The sequence below is a fragment of the Centropristis striata genome, chromosome 15 (assembly GCF_030273125.1).
Source record: "Centropristis striata isolate RG_2023a ecotype Rhode Island chromosome 15, C.striata_1.0, whole genome shotgun sequence".
Classification (NCBI taxonomy): Eukaryota; Metazoa; Chordata; class Actinopteri; order Perciformes; family Serranidae; genus Centropristis; species Centropristis striata.
Genome location: NC_081531.1, coordinates 8,005,035 through 8,021,020, shown reverse-complemented (window position 1 = coordinate 8,021,020; position 15,986 = coordinate 8,005,035). Strand labels below are relative to the sequence as shown.

Genomic DNA, 15,986 nt, shown 5'->3' with positions numbered 1-15,986 from the left:
TAGGAAATCAGCTTGTTACCACCTGGTTCGAATCCCAGGACTCATGGGTCAAGAACTATTTGTCAAAAATAGCAAGAAATTACCACATTATGGGATGTCCAAAAATGACTCCCTCGAAAAAAAACCTCATACCATAGTATGTCTATTTTTGTCAAAAATGGTCAAATTTTATATGCCTAAAAAATGCTTAAAATGGGTCAATTATAGTCTGTTGAAACATATTAGAGCACCATATGGCCAGAAATATTTATATTTATATAAGAAAAGAATAATGAACATTACAAAATAACTAAATATGACAAACCATAGTAAGGGCAGCATTTTTATATAAAGAAAGAAAAAAATTAACTATATCGATATATGCGATATGGTCTAATTCTATATAACATTTAAAAATATATCGATATATCGCCCAGCCCTATGTGACAGCTAGTAATGTGTTTGTCTCTACGATTGCAGATCAATCAGCTGATCCACTTCATCAATACATGGTTGTTATTTCTGCCACGGACGTTTTCATGCACAGGCTTACCGGGGCTTTGCCTCCACGACGACAGATGGTCCTTCATTATTTTTCTCAAAGCTAGCTTAACCATGTCGTGTGATTTGCAACTTTAGTACACTTAGTAACAAATATTACTGTGATTCATTACAGATAAACGTTTGATATCCTAGAAGCTGGCGATCCCTCTAACAACAGTTTCTTTAACAACACAGACACATTGAAAAAAATTAACTCTAGAATAATAATGACATATAAATTATTCCACAGTATTGTATAGTATTATCAATTGTCATGTGTTGTCCCATCTGGGGTTAGCTGTCATAGGATATTTCATCGTCACATGTGCTTAATTCCTAATAACGATGTTTTCCAGCTGCACATGAAGGCAGCACTGAAACAATGCAGACAGTGCTTTCTGTGAGATCCCCAGCCTGTCTGCTGCCGACCAGCCCATTATGGGCAGCTGCATTTTTATGACCAGTCAGATGAAAGGGAGTCAAGTACACCGCCAATGTGGTTCCACTAAAATGTTAATGGGCAACACTCTGTCGTCATCATGCCTTTATGGACCATCTTGCATCAAAAAAGTACAGTATGTTGTTGTATTCCATGTGAGTTACTTCCTGTCTCTGAAGTCCTGATTATTTCAATTACAATCATGTTGTTTGGCTGTATTTTTGTTGCCCTTGGCTTTTTGCTGCATCCCATTACCAGTCTGTTAACGCAGCCAGAGCAGATGTTTTCCAGCATACTTGTCACCAAGCAGGCAAACTCGGGCTGCTATTAATACGATGGGAGCGGAGCACTGTCTTGTTTTATGACTTGATAACAGCAGATGTGAATTTCAGGAAGGTGGCTAAATGAGGACGTTTACAGCAGGGATTAGTGATAACAGCGGCGGCCCCAGGCAGACACCCTGGGTCAGCCAAATAGGAAACGTATATCCTGCCATCAGATTTTTACAGCACTCTCTAATCCCCCGAATAGCAGCGCAGATGGAGCCAAATGCAGGTAAGGTGAGACCATATCATTCTTGTTGGTTTACACCAGCACACAAGCCATAGCACAGTGTTTAATAGGCAGGGCTGTTAACTAAATGGCAATATCCACCTGCCAACCAGAGAGCCTCTGACCTTTACTCTAACGTCCACTGGGTTATCAAATACTGTAATTGGATGACTACTCACTACAGATATGTAAACAGTGAATCACAAAGGACTTGTAGTTATGAGCAATGGTATTCACAGGTAAGGTGATTGATAGGAGTGGCTGATGTAATGTTTTCCAAAATGAACAGAAAGCATTTTTAGCTCGCGTAACCTTTAAATGTTAACGCACGTCCATTATTCAGTTAGTGCAGCCTGTGTCTGATTTGCTACAATTGGCACTAATGTGTGTGAAATGCAACCGCAGTCGTTCTCGCGTGTTGTTCCAGAGTGGATGCAAATTAATTTACATTACATGTTTATCAAGTGGCCTTTCCTCTTAAGGATTTGCGCAGAATGTCTTTTAATTAATCTCAATTAGCTTATATGTTTTCTAGCTTTATGTACTGCGTTACTTCTCAGCCAGTAGTTCTTCCACGTCTCAGGGTTTAGTATAATGACACAGCTTTGACCTATTTAGGTTGTCCCTCTATAGCAGCCACAGCAGATCTACAGTGCTCTGCTATTATACAAATGTATATATCTTCTCCGTCCCTATGAAAGGCCCTGGCTATGCATGTCCCCCTTTTTTTCTGTGTGTCACATTGAGCACTCTGCTGATATTCCTGTAACATAAAAAAGCCCCCTTTCCCTAAACTGGAAGCGTTTGTCTATCATATTACCACCACACATGAGCCACACACAAGGCTTGACCCAGTGTTAAGTGTCTGCGCTAAATTTCATTGCCTCCATCTACTGGAAGGCCTGCCAATATACTGGCAGTGAATTCCTGGAGGAAAATAAATGGCAATAAAAAAGAGAAATGATAGCCCCTGCAAGCCGATAGGAGAGGGCTCTTTCTCTGCTGTCTTTTTTTTTCCATACCTCTCTTTATTGAGGCTGCCCAGCTCGGGGAGCTGTGATTTGGCACACTGACTGTGGCTTTAGTTGGATGGCTCCCTGAAAGCCAATATTGAAGTAACGACTCAGTAGCACAGATTGAAGAGCTGGGAAATCATGTAATTAATTGCACGCAAATTTCTTTGATGAGTAGTTATGTGGTGATGAGCGTTCAACCGGGCGGCTAGAGGGGTCTTTTTTGACCTCGCCCCAACACCCTCCTCCCTCCATTTTTGACCTCGCCCCAACACCCTCCTCCCTCCATTTCCCAAAGCATTCAGGAAAAGGAATCTAGTAACAGTATTCTCTTGGTCTGCTTTCCGTCTGCCGAACATGGGGAATGTTAGAGCTCAGGAAATTGGAGGTGCGTAAAGTGGGCAGGAAGGTTATTTTACTGCCACACGGGGCTACTATAACAAGATGTTCAGATATGATCTGAGAGAGTAGAGGTCTCCCGCTGCTCTTATATTCTCCCCCCCCCCCCCCCACCACCACCACACACTTTTTCTCCACCTGCTCAGTTCATTATTAAATCTGGGAATTGTCCCCATAACTCAATCCACCAGACTACAGCATTATATGACCATTTGTGAGAAGGGAGAAGGGTGATTGCGACGCAGGGCAGAGGATGGATGTTAAAAGCATATTGATTTGTCTGTAATGTCGTCATAGATCAGAGATTTATGGCAATATATAAATGCAGCCACAAGCTCTAGTAGCCTCCAGCCTGCGGTGGAGGAAATGGAGTCCTTAGGATGACTGATGAGATCAAGACAGTGCTCTCAACCACGTTTACCACCCCCACCCCCCCACCCCCCCACCCACCCCCGAGCCTCCATTTCCCACTCCGCCTCCTCTCAGGATGCTCTCACCCTGCGGCTGCTGTGACTAGTCCGTAGTGGCTCCATATCTTTGCTTTGGCTTCACATTCCAGCACAGAGGCTTCGGAAAGCCTCCTCCGTGGCCCGAGATTGGTCGGAGTGGGTGCATTCGTCCTCACTGATCTCTCCCCTGCTAGAAAAATGATGTCTGACAAGGTCGCTGGAGATTACTGCCGCTCAATGATGCTGGAGGATTGAAAGGAAATGGAGCTTTTCCATGGTTACATACCAAGGTACTAATAAAAAACTGCTGCACCGAGTGACTGCAAGTGACATGTCCTCCATGGGCAAACAGTAGGCTTTGGGACAAACATGCCAAGTATTTTTAATATGTCATTTAGTCACAGTGATGAAAGAATGCACGACATCCAGGCTCCAGCTACACAGATAAAAAGAGGCATTATTTTCATACTGTATGCTTGTGACTTTTGCCACACACAGAGCTAACAGTAAACAAATCTGGGGCAAATGTAAGCCAAGCACTGATGCTCAGCGACAGGCTGTGAGCGAGGGTGGCAAAGGGGGTTATGGGTGACGAGAGGGCCAGGCGGGGCTCCTGTCTGTGGCAGTTAAAGCAGCTGGGCCTCAGAGCCAAGCACAGGGTCAGAGCCAGGCCACGCTGGTGGGCTCGCCCACACAGACACTGACAGGAAGACGACGTAGCGCCCGTCGTCGCCCCCTCACAGCCGCCGACGAACCCTCAGATCCTCTTTTTTTACGTACAAGTCTCGTCAGATAAAGTCAGCCGCGAGTTAAACAGGCCTAGCACTTTCCAACTGCTGCTGTCGGCCAGCCCAAGGTGCTTTTACTAGATGGGCTCACTGTGGAGCTGATGTGATGTAGAGGCTGGTATGGACATAATTAGCGATGCTTAATGTGGTCTAATGTTTAGCAGTGGCGTCTCCTAAGGCTATACGAGAGTGCCTGTATAAAGTCGACAGAAATTCTTCAAGTTGTTCATTTTAACTGCCGAGTCGTGAAGCTCCCCGGCACTTTAATAGCCCTGGTATATAGACCTCTGAAGGTAGCATAAAGGAGATATTCAAAGTGTAGTCAGTGGAAACCAAGGGGATTTGACAGTGCCGCAGGAAATAGACAATTTATTATCAGCAACACAGCCTAGGTAGTGGATTATCTATAAAACTTTCATGGTCCTCCCTCAGTGGCAAGCAGCCATAAAACTTCCCAAATGAGGGACTTGTTAATTTACTTGTTAAAGCAAATTAAAAATTTATAAGCGCTTTTAGGTAAATGAGATCCTCTTTCATTGCTGCCCTAGTGGGATTCTCTCTGCCAGATCCTGAGAGGACAGGTTAGCTGTTCTGAAAGCCGCAGAAGAACAATAAAAGCCGTTAAATTGTTCCAGGTTTTATTACCGCCGAGCTCCGCAGCTGCTGTTGTGCGTAACTAAGGGAAACCAGGAGCTGATGGCTATCCCACTGAGGCCAGTACAGAAAACTGAGCCCAGTTCTCTCTCTGTCTTTTTTTTTTTTTTCTTTTTGTGGGATGAAGGATGGGGGTTGGGGGGGGGGGGGTGGAGTTGCTCGGGCAGGCTGGTTGTGTATGGCTGTGTTTAAAAAGGCCTTTGTGGTTAGAAATGTTAGCAGGCCTACTTTTGTGCTTGATTGCATCGAGTCTGTAGTGCAGCCCTTGAGAATAGGTCAATACACTTGTAAAATTCCACTATGGCAACGGTGAGCACTTTTCAGTAAGTGAGAAAATAATTGACTCCACATGTTCAAGACAATGTTGTAATAGCTGTTTTAGCGCACTTTTCAGGGGAACAGTGTTAAATGAGATATGTGGTACTGTAGTGTGTTCTATAGACTCTAAAACATGTTTTAGTGCCGACATAACACTATTAGCCCTCTGCTTCCACTAACAACTACACCGAAATGAAAACATTCAATATTGATTCAGTCTTTTAATGAGATTTTTTGGATTATAAAGACAGGCTTCTTGTGCTTTGGTAGACGTACATATTTGTGGGGCGTACATGACATTCAGCAGCACATTTGGTATTTCATTTAGCAGCTTCAATAATGCTGGTGTGAGGTTATCTGTTGAGACACTTATTATTTCAGTTCAGACCTTCAATAGACATGTTGAAAAGCAAAGTCCTTCTGCTATCTCTCTTGGATAATAGGACTTATTGAAATCCAGGTGTGTGGACTGTATATTAGTGAATATACAGGAGGTTCTATGAGAAGAACCCAGATTTGGTCGAGGCCAGTCAAGACATGGCAATCATCTGACACATTGGAAATCCATACCATGATGGACCTTTGAAGAGGAACTCATTGACAGCTCATGTTATTTGTTGGGATAGTGGAGCTATCTTCTGTCATTATTGGCGTGTTTTCCTCCAGATAATATGGTTACTTTGATGAACTATGTCAGACCCTTGAGATGATACTGGCCTGTTTGTTATGTGCACTCTTAATCAGGGCTGACCTTCTGATAAATCACCATTTTGTTTTATTTATTTATTTATTTATTTATTTAAACTCATTGATTAAGAGATTTATGAAAAAAAATCTGGAAAAATATTGATGTATATATAAAATAATAATAAAAAAAATACTAATGCAATCAAATCAATTCTGTTGCTAATCGTTGACATATCTAAGATGCTAATCACCACCAAAATCCCAGCTCTCTACTATTTATTATATGGAAAATAATTCATTTTTTGTGGGGGGTTTTCGGAAGAAATTCTGGAAAACTTCAAATATATAAACTGGCATATAAAGGGTTAAAATTCTGAAAATGATTGAATGTTTGGTAGTTTTGAACAAGTCTGGAGTTGTTTAATAGATTTATGAAAAAAATCGAAAAAAAAAATATTCATGTATTGTGATTTTATAGCAGTTATAGTAAATAGTTATAGTGTAGGGTGATACATTTGAGGAGGGCATAAGGGTTAAATGATAACAAATTCTGTGAAAGGATTTGTGTTGTCTTGAGTCATGATTTTTAATCTAGAGCTTGTAACACCAAGCATGACTCTGAATTCACAATTTCAGATTTAAAGGAAGATTGACAGAACTGGTTTTGAATGATAGTATATATAGTATATACTGCGGTAATGTTTTAAATGTTGACCAGTAGTTGATGTAGCACTTTGACATGTGGCTGCTAACTGAAAACTATTGTCTCCACAGTCAAGCATGATTGATGTATGTATATCGGCCCATCACAGCACATAGAATATTGATGCATATTTTATTTTATTATTTTATTGGTTCATATAATGTGTAATGTATAATGTAAATATTTTTTACCAAAGGAATTTGTTTCAACCCATTTAGGCCTAAAACGCCTGGAAAAAATGCCTGTAAAACTTATGGGTGATTTTAAAATAACCCCCTAAAACCTGAAGTTTTTCTGGAAATTCAACAGAAGTGTCAACACTTCCTACTAAATTATAGATTTTCAGCCTCTGTAGCAGATAGAAATTAAATTCAAAAAGTATCTGAGAGCTTATAGCTGTGGCTTTTAATGAGAAGTTGAGTTTATTTGTCCAAACCTTCAATAAAGTTTTTTGTTTTTTTTTTAAAATCAAGATTGCATTGCGACACTCCCACATGTTTTCTGATGCATTTAATTGGTCAAGAGACCGAAAATAGATGGAAAAAATTACAAATACTACAAAACGACGTATCTGCTTTCCTGGCTTTAATGCTAGAATAACACAACAGCGCCCCTGGTTTTAATGTTAGAAATGCGGTAATGCTTTCCAGGCTTAAATGGGTTAAAAGTAACCTTCTTGATTATTTTGGGTTCCATATCAGTAATCGGTGAACTTTCCCTCTCTAAATCAGTCTCAAAAATTCCATATCAGTCGGCTCCGTTCACTCAGAGTAACTCGTACATTACTGACTGATTATAATGGTTCAGTTGTCTCAACTCGACTAACCAAATAAAGTATGGCAGTAACAGTGTGAATAGTTGCTAGCAACTTAAGTACAAGCATTTATGTTCCTTTTTTTTAAAAGAATGATTTATAAGAAATGTAAAATGATTTCTCATACTTGCGGGCTGAACTGTTTCATGCTGAGGTCTCAGCTGCGCTCTTCCAAAGCCTCACGCTGACTGCTGATTGAAAACAGTTGTTGATTCTCTACTTCAGTAAATTCAGACTGGTAAGAGAGACTAGGAGAAAAAAACTTTATCCCCTAACACAGAACAGATTGCAGGAAAACAAGACCTCACTGTGTGGAAATTAATGGCAGATGCACTTACTAGTAGTTTAAATGTTTCATTAGATGCTAATGTCTCGCTGTGTCTTTAATTGTTGTGAAATTAGCCTCTGGAATATTAAAACCATCTGTCTGTTATCTTCCTGCAGGGCCAGTTCTTACCCAGGCTGCGCGGATACAGTCAGGTCATTAAATAAATGCATCCGTATGCCTCAACCTGCGTCTTAATTAACGTCTTTATGCTGTTGCATTAGTGCGCACCAGTCTGGGGCATCTGCACACACGTCTCAGCTGAAGTGCACTGGGTTTCATTACAGGAGGTTTAAAAGTGAAGCCAAGTTTAAAAGGCTATAAATATACAGAGAATGACTTGCAGGCAGTAACAAGTTGGAGTGATCAGATCAGCGTTGTTATAGCAGAGGTCAAAGAGACTGCCCCCCTTCTGCACCCACACACACGAGCTTCTCATTTAGATTTATCACCAGACTGCAGGCCATTAAATTTCAGCTTCACTTTTTGATGGCACTGACCACCAGCATTCCCTTCATTTGCTTAAGACATCCATTAATCATACCATAAAAAAGAAATGAATCCATCATGTGAACCTCAGAAAGGAGAGAGCGGATGAAGAAAAAAAAAAAAAAAAACAATTCTCTGAAGTAATTTAAGGGAGCTCAAGGGGAAATTAAAGGGAACAAGCTGAGGGATACGTTTTCAAATAGCTGTGTAATCAGGTCCCGAGCTATGTAATAGCCCTGAAAGATGAGCCGCTCTTTATTGGAATGTCTTTATTAGACATGTTCTTCAGACATTACACAGATTTAAATTTGTGCAAGATTTCTGATTTCATGGAGTACTTTCCCTCTGATAAGCCGCGATACAGACGGTGTGATTATGAGGTTTCACTGCTGCAGAGTCAGTCTGATACCACATTGATTAATAACAGACAAATCTCTATATCAGATTATGCCTGATTATATTCTTTATAAGCTATATGAGTTTGGTTTGGGGCGAATATGGGATGCAGGAATCAGCAGCGGCTTTCACTAAGGTCTGTTTTTTTAGTGTGTGTGCACATTAATAAATGCATGAGTATGCTGGCATGCGCTGCCCGGTGTTGTCGGCAGGGACACGGGCTGGTTAATAAATATTATAGGTCAACATGTTTTGATGAAGGAGCCACAGACCGGGGCGTAAACAGCGTCCCTCGCCCTTTCTTCAAGGATCAGTTCACGGGCCAGGGTGGATGAGATATTATTCCCCTTTTCTCTCTAAAAATATGTAAACTCCCTCCAGACAAACTGGCATTTACAAGAAAAAGAGAGAAAATGTGCCCCTGGTTTTTGTGGGAATAAAACGTGTTGGAGGTAATTAGTGCTATCACAGCACAGGGCATTGGGTGTGCATGTGTCTGTGCGTGTGCCACATTTGGTTCTTGTGTGTCCCGATCACATAGACACACACTGATACGCACGTGTGCACACACACATTCAGACGTGCACACACACGGAGTCAAACAGGCCCATCAGGCATTCCCAGTGCTCAAACTCTCTTATCACGTTCAGCACTCTGGCGAATCCACCCGCCTTCCACCCATCATGCAATTCTCCCAAGGAATGGGATTCCTTTCACACCGCTAATGGCTACAGAAAAGGGAACATTTTCATTTTAATTACCCGCTCAACTCAAGGGTTCTTTTGGTATTCCCACACCTTGTGCCCTTTCATCGCACTAAATGATGGCCGATACCTGAAAAGAGAATACTGAAGAAGAGGTAATAAAAAAACATATACTGTGGCTGTGCCCCTTCTCTCCAGAGCAGCAGAGGGAGGGGAAAGGAGAGTGCCATCATCTTCTAGTCCAAGTCCTTTGTGTGTGCCGCGCCACGCTCTGCTTTTCCTATTAGTTGGCAGAGCAGCCGTTAACTGCACTGTCCCATAAAGCCATCTTTTTATATGCTTTGAAATGAAACCTGCAGCGTTTGTCTGGTCTGGAAGGAGCAGCATGGGAGCTTCAGAGGACATCAATCGCAGACTTGGACAGGGAGTACAGACCCCACCTCCTTCCACTCAGCTCCGCACTCCCAAGAGCCTTTTATTGTTCTACAGATTTTGAAGGGCCTCAGATGCTTGCCGATTGGCACGTCCTCCTCTTTATTCTTGTCACTTTGCTGCATCTCGAACAGAGTGTCTAGAGGATGACACTTACTGAGCTCCTGCTGCCTCGGCATGTGGTGTCTGCTTGGAAAGGATAGTGGCTCCATTTGAAGGTTCTGGAGGGGTCTTTGTCCCTGTTCTCTATTTCATGGGCTGAGAGGAGTTTCATACTGCGAGATCAGATGGCGTCTATCATTGGCAAGCAGAGTGATGGCCGCTGAATAGGCTCAGAAACATGACAGATTTACAGAGACAGCGCCGCAGCTCCTGCCAGTTCTCACATATTCATGAGCCGATTTTCCGTGGGAGGCCTTTCCCCGGCCAGCGTTATCCGTGTAAAGCTCTAAACTGCAGTGTTAACAGTTTTGCTTCATGTTGTTAACCCTTGGTCTCCTTGTGTGTTTTGTTTGGCAGCTGAAGCCAGGGCAGAACAACTGTAAGGACAGCGACAGCGAGAGTGTCAGCGGAGAGTCCAAGCCTTCCATCAGGAGCAGCTCCAGAGACAGACTGACAGATGTGAGTACATTAACATACAGCACTGCTCGACAGCTCACTGCTTCACTGGTACTATGAGGTTCAGGGCCTATTTGAACCTCTGAGTCATTTTTCTGATCATTTCAAATTCAAAAATCTAAGGTCATTATCATAGACTGTATATAAATAATGGACGTAGTGACCGTGACGTCACCCATTGGTTTGTGGCTCGTTGGAAGCATCGAGTTCAGCGTTACTCTCATCGCCATCTTGCGTCGCCATCTTGTTTCCGATACGGGGAGCAGACCATATCTGGACTGTGGAGGAGGAGAGGGATCTGATCACTGACTACAGCCTCTCTACACCTCAACCTGACTGAGAGAAGCTGCTGCTAATTCATGTTAGCATTAACTGGGATGTTAGTTTTGGCTAGCAAAAAACAAAATGTACATTAATTACCTGAGAAAACTGAACAGCGACTCCTTGGAGTGTCTGTTAGTCCAACCAAACGCTGAACAAGACATTTTAATGAACAAAACATTTATTTAAACTGTTATTAAGTGATGAGAGTTATGAGACCAAACCGGTAAACATCCTTTTTTATATCTATATAATGTTATATATAACTTTATTGACACGTTGCCGTGGATACGCATTGTTCTGCTTCTCTCCTGATGACGGCTCGCCTTGTTAGTGACCTGTCAATCAAAGGTAGCCACGCCCCAAATCATACGATTCTTTATCTTCTATTTTCTTCTAAATGGGGCCATTATATGAACTATTAACATCAAATTGTCTTGAAGAAGATTTTTTACTAGTGATTGAGACCATAGGGTTGTCCTGAAAAAAATTCTGAGGTAATAAATCAAGTGAGAAGTTTTCTCATTTTGCATTGAAATTAATGGACAGAAATGTTTTTGCAGCCAAACTTAGCGCCCCCTGCTGGAATTTTCACTAGAATGCAGCTTAAGGCACTTCCTGGTTTGCCTCGCTGCTCAGACCTGGAGGTTGCCGCCTGGTCATTACTAACATTTCACATATAGACAAAAAAAACACAAAGATTAGACAGAATAATTGTAATTATTATTATTATAATAATAATACCTCTCCACGGATGAAATCCTATTGATGTGGGGTGGTCAAAGTCCCAATTCAGATTTTGAAGAGGGTTTATATGAGGTACTTCTCCATAGTCGGTGTATTACAGTAGATGGCGGTCTGCAGGCCCACAGCTTTGAGAACAAAATGATAACCCACTCAAAATGATCCATAGTGCTACTAGAGGTCAAAAACTCTGCAGGTTGTCTTTAATAGCCAGTGTTATATAAAGTTATTATAAAGAGTAAAAATAATGTTGAATGAACAAGTGACAAGTTCACAGACCTAACTCATAGTTCATCCCAGACACATGCGGACATGAGTGATATGTTTTCAGTAGTGATAAAAGTTCTACATTTGGTGCAAACGTTTCATATTTTATTGCTTTAAAATCAATGGAATAAACCGTTTTCAAATCAAGCAAATGAATCTGCTTGGAGTCCAACCTTCACCTTAACACTAAACAGTATCAAGTTGATAATAAGATACATGCAAATAGGCATTTTCACATCAAACTACCTGCTTAAAAATAAAAAAAAATGTAACACTTTTACTCAGTTTCATAATTCAAGAGTGATTATATGTGTGTGTGTGTGTGTGTGTGTGGCCTTGCACCTTTGATATGTCGCAGACAAAAGGTAAGTTATGAATGTGATAAAATACATTTTGTCAAGATTTCTTTTGGTGTTGAACTGATAAAACTCAGCAGAGCACTTTGTGATTAATCTTAAATTTTTAAGTGCACTCTTGGAATACTTGAGGTGAAGAGCACTATTTGTTACATTCTACACACACACACACACACACACACTCTGAGGGGCATTTTATGCCAGCGAACTATACTAAAACGCCTTAACCGTGTCATCTGCTCCTGCATAAAGACTGATGAATAGGCGTGCGTACAGGCACGTGTATTGCAAGTACACCAGATAATGAAGGGGTGACGGGTGACAAGTGTCATGCCACGGACGCCTGTGCACACGCCCGTCTCAATGAACAAAGAATTATTTACTGTATGATGACAAATTTAAGTTTAACAGCCGCTTTGCTTCCATTGCTCAGGCGCCGAACTGAGGAAGAGGCCTTGTGCATTTACACACGAGGTCCACTGGATCATCAGGACCTGACAGTTATTCATTTTCTATGTTCTGAAGCATATCTTCAAGTTCATTTTGCATTGAAATTAACGGACAGAAGTGTTTTTGCAGCCAAACTTAGCGCCCCCTGCTGGAATTTTCAGTAGAATGCAGCTTAAGGCACTTCCTGGTTTGCCTCCCTGCTCAGACACGGAGGTTGCCGCCTGGTCATTATTCACATTTCACATATAGACCAAAAAACACAAAGGTTGGACAGAATAATTGTACGAACAAACCTCTCCACGGATGAAATTGTATTGATGTGGGGTGGTCAAAGTCCCAATTCAGATTTTGAAGAGGGTTTATATGACGTACTTCTCCATAGTCGGTGTATTACTACAGTAGATGGCGGTCTGCAAGCCCACAGTTTTGTGAACAAAATGAGAACCCACTCAAAATGCTCCATAGTGCTACTAGAGGTCAAAAACTCAACAGGTTGTCTTGAACAGCCAGTGTTATATAAAGTTATTATAAAGAGTAAAAATAATGTTGAATGAACAATTGACAAGTTCACAGACCCAACTCGTCAGCTTGATCAGTTTTACACATGTCTTACACACGTCTCAGGTTCATACGGGATTGTTTTTAAGAAAGAGAGAGAGAGAGAGAGAGATGTAGTAGGGTGACATTCACTCGTCACGTAGGCGTATTCGTGACGCTCGTCTGTCCATTGAAAGTGAATGGAATTTACATGCGCAAGTTAGAGGTTTTATGTCATTGCATAGGCGCTGTACACGCATTTTAGTATAGTTCGCTGACATAAAATGCCCCTCATACACACTCACACACTTACTCTCTCTCCCAGAGGCTCTTTATGACTGATACAAAAAAAGACATTACTTACCCAGGTCTTGGCTCCTTGCGGAGGAGCTGAAGGCAAGCATTAAGAGACAGAAGAAAGAGCTATGTGTGCCCGTGGCCTGTGACATATTCTGCGATGTAAAGCGAGCGGGCTCCAGGGACCTTGCTGCCTGACACCCACCCCTGCTCTTTGATTTGTGTGGAGAATCTACAGTGAAGCAATCAGATATGTGGCCATAATTAAAGCTGTCAGTTGGGAAGCGAGCAAGTCTTTGAGAAAGACACGGGCGAACAACTGAAGCAAAACTGATTCTGCGTGTAGCTTTACGATGCTTGACTGGGCATGAAATGAAATAAGTAATTTGATGTTGACAACAGAAATTGAAATGATACTTGCTGATTTCTGTGTGACTGCACTGTGGTGACTGTGCACCAGTATACCAAGAGTAATGTTGTTCAAACAACGGAGGTTTGACATTTAACCTATGTATGGATTCTTTACTGTGGCTGTCACAAAGAATGATAAAGACATTCCATTTGACATAATCTAATAAATTAAACAATATGCTACTATTACAACGTTGGTATTATGCAACAATGCATTATGAAATACAGGGCATTATATACAATACAGCACAATGGTATATAATGGTTCATGCCAAATGTATTTGTGCCTGGTTCCAGTTTTATCTCAATCAAATCATCATGGTTAAGTCAGTCACGGGGCTCAAAAATATCTCTCTGTTATTCAGTTTGGTTGTAACAAAACATAGTAGGACTAAAAAAGTACACTCAGTATAGTGAACATCTCCGCCAGGTGTGTCTCCCTCTCTCCTCCCACACAGAAAAGAGTTGAATCTCACCCAGTTCTCCGCCTGGCTCTCTTACACTCAAGATGGCAGCAATGAAAACAAAAACGGATTCATTTTTTGTATTGTTCCTTACTTTACTGGATCATAAAATACCGGCTATAAAATGAATCTGTATGTACAAAGTCAATAGCAGTCATTTTAACAGTCAGTCAGTTTTTTATAGATAGATGGATGGATGGATGATATATTGTACCGACATTATATATGCATATAAATACTTTACTATACAAGGAATCACATACAATAGATAATATTCTAAGAGTATATGAATATGTAAATAAATAGAATGTGAAAAAGGACAGGAATATTGTATAAATATGATATACACTAAAAGTATGACTAAAAGTATGAAAGTGATGGGCCTGGTATTAGTCAGGATTAACTATCCACAGAGACAGGTACACACACAATGTAACAATTTCATTTAGCAGATGCTTTTATCCAAAGTAACGTCCATCTTAGTGTTCATCCCTCACAAGCTCAGATGGAGTTTGGTAACTCGTTCCACCATCGGTGAACTACAGAGGAGAAGAGTCTATCATGTGACGTAGGGCTCTGTACACACACACACACACTACCAAACACATAATCCACTCCAGGCTTACCTCTGGTGGAGATAATAATAATACATTCTATGGCTCAAAAATATATCGATCACCCTAAAGCAGCTGGAAAAACAATCTTTGATGGTGCTGACCAGGTTTATTAAAATGGGTTTCATTTGGTTTCTAAATGGTGCTTTAGTCTATTAGCCCCTCAAAGGGCCACACAGAAATTAATACATTTCCATATGATTATTGATTCTATTATGCATCTTCTTTCATTTCCTTTGCCTCAGTTGGCAACAGTATAATCTGACTGAGCCTCTTTGGCGAACAGTTTCCCTCCAATTAGGTGACATTGCTTTGATGAGTTACACTTTAAATCATTATGCATTAATGAAACATGTTTAACCCTCTGGAGTCCACGAAAGCGCCGGAGCACGACTTCTTCATGACGTCATGACGTAAAAACGAAGCAGCATGGAGCCCTGCTGTCAGCTGAACTCTAAAGTTTTGGCTTTTCCAGAAGATTCCATGTCTCATTTAGTGCGTCAACTGTTTTTCAGCAAAAGTAAAAATCACCACGACCAAGTGTAACATGATTTTACTTTCACTTAGATTTTTCAAATTTTGCATTGTGCATTTCAACATTTTTAATGTAATCTTTTGTGTTTACTGTTTTTTGTGTGATTTTGGGGTATTTTTTGTGTTTTTTTCATATTATTTTTTGTGTGGGTTTTTGTTATTTTTTGTGTTTTTCATGTGTTTTTTGTAATTTTGTGTTTGTTTTTGTTTTTTATGTGTGTTTTTGTAAAAAGAGTCAAAAACCAACAAAATAGCCCAAGTCTCCATAGAGTTAAACACTTACACCATGTTATGGTCAACCCATATTTCTCTCACTGTCACTTCACATGCTTGTTATTTTGGTTTAAATTTTCTGTGTGAGGTCAGTCTCTGAAATGTATATCATTTACAGCACCAGCTTATTGTATCCATTATTCTTTTTTTGAGAATGTGAGGTTTTCTCAAGCAGAAGCTCTATTCTTCCCCCACTGCCGACTTGTCCTCAGGTAGCATCTATCGCCCTCTCTATAATCACTTCCACCTGAGCTGGCATCGCAGCCACTCAGTACACTGGAGGATAGAAGAAGCGGCAGCCTGGTTCCCCCCACTTCGTCTGGTCAGGACACCCCACAGGAGACTGAGCATGTCTTGAGAAGAGCTGCTGAAAGCTGGGCAGCATGAAGACAGACTTTTAGACCCCCATGTCACCT

At 41.1% G+C, this 15,986-nt stretch overlaps 1 protein-coding gene across 1 annotated transcript in view; it reads left to right on the top strand.

Moving 5' to 3' along the window:
* Nucleotides 1-15,986, top strand: part of auts2a (activator of transcription and developmental regulator AUTS2 a) — a 402,217-nt gene that overhangs the window by 172,439 nt on the left and 213,792 nt on the right. Inside the window, 1 exon segment of the mRNA XM_059351017.1 lies at nt 10,204-10,305. Within this exon segment, the coding sequence (XP_059207000.1) occupies nt 10,204-10,305 (102 nt within the window).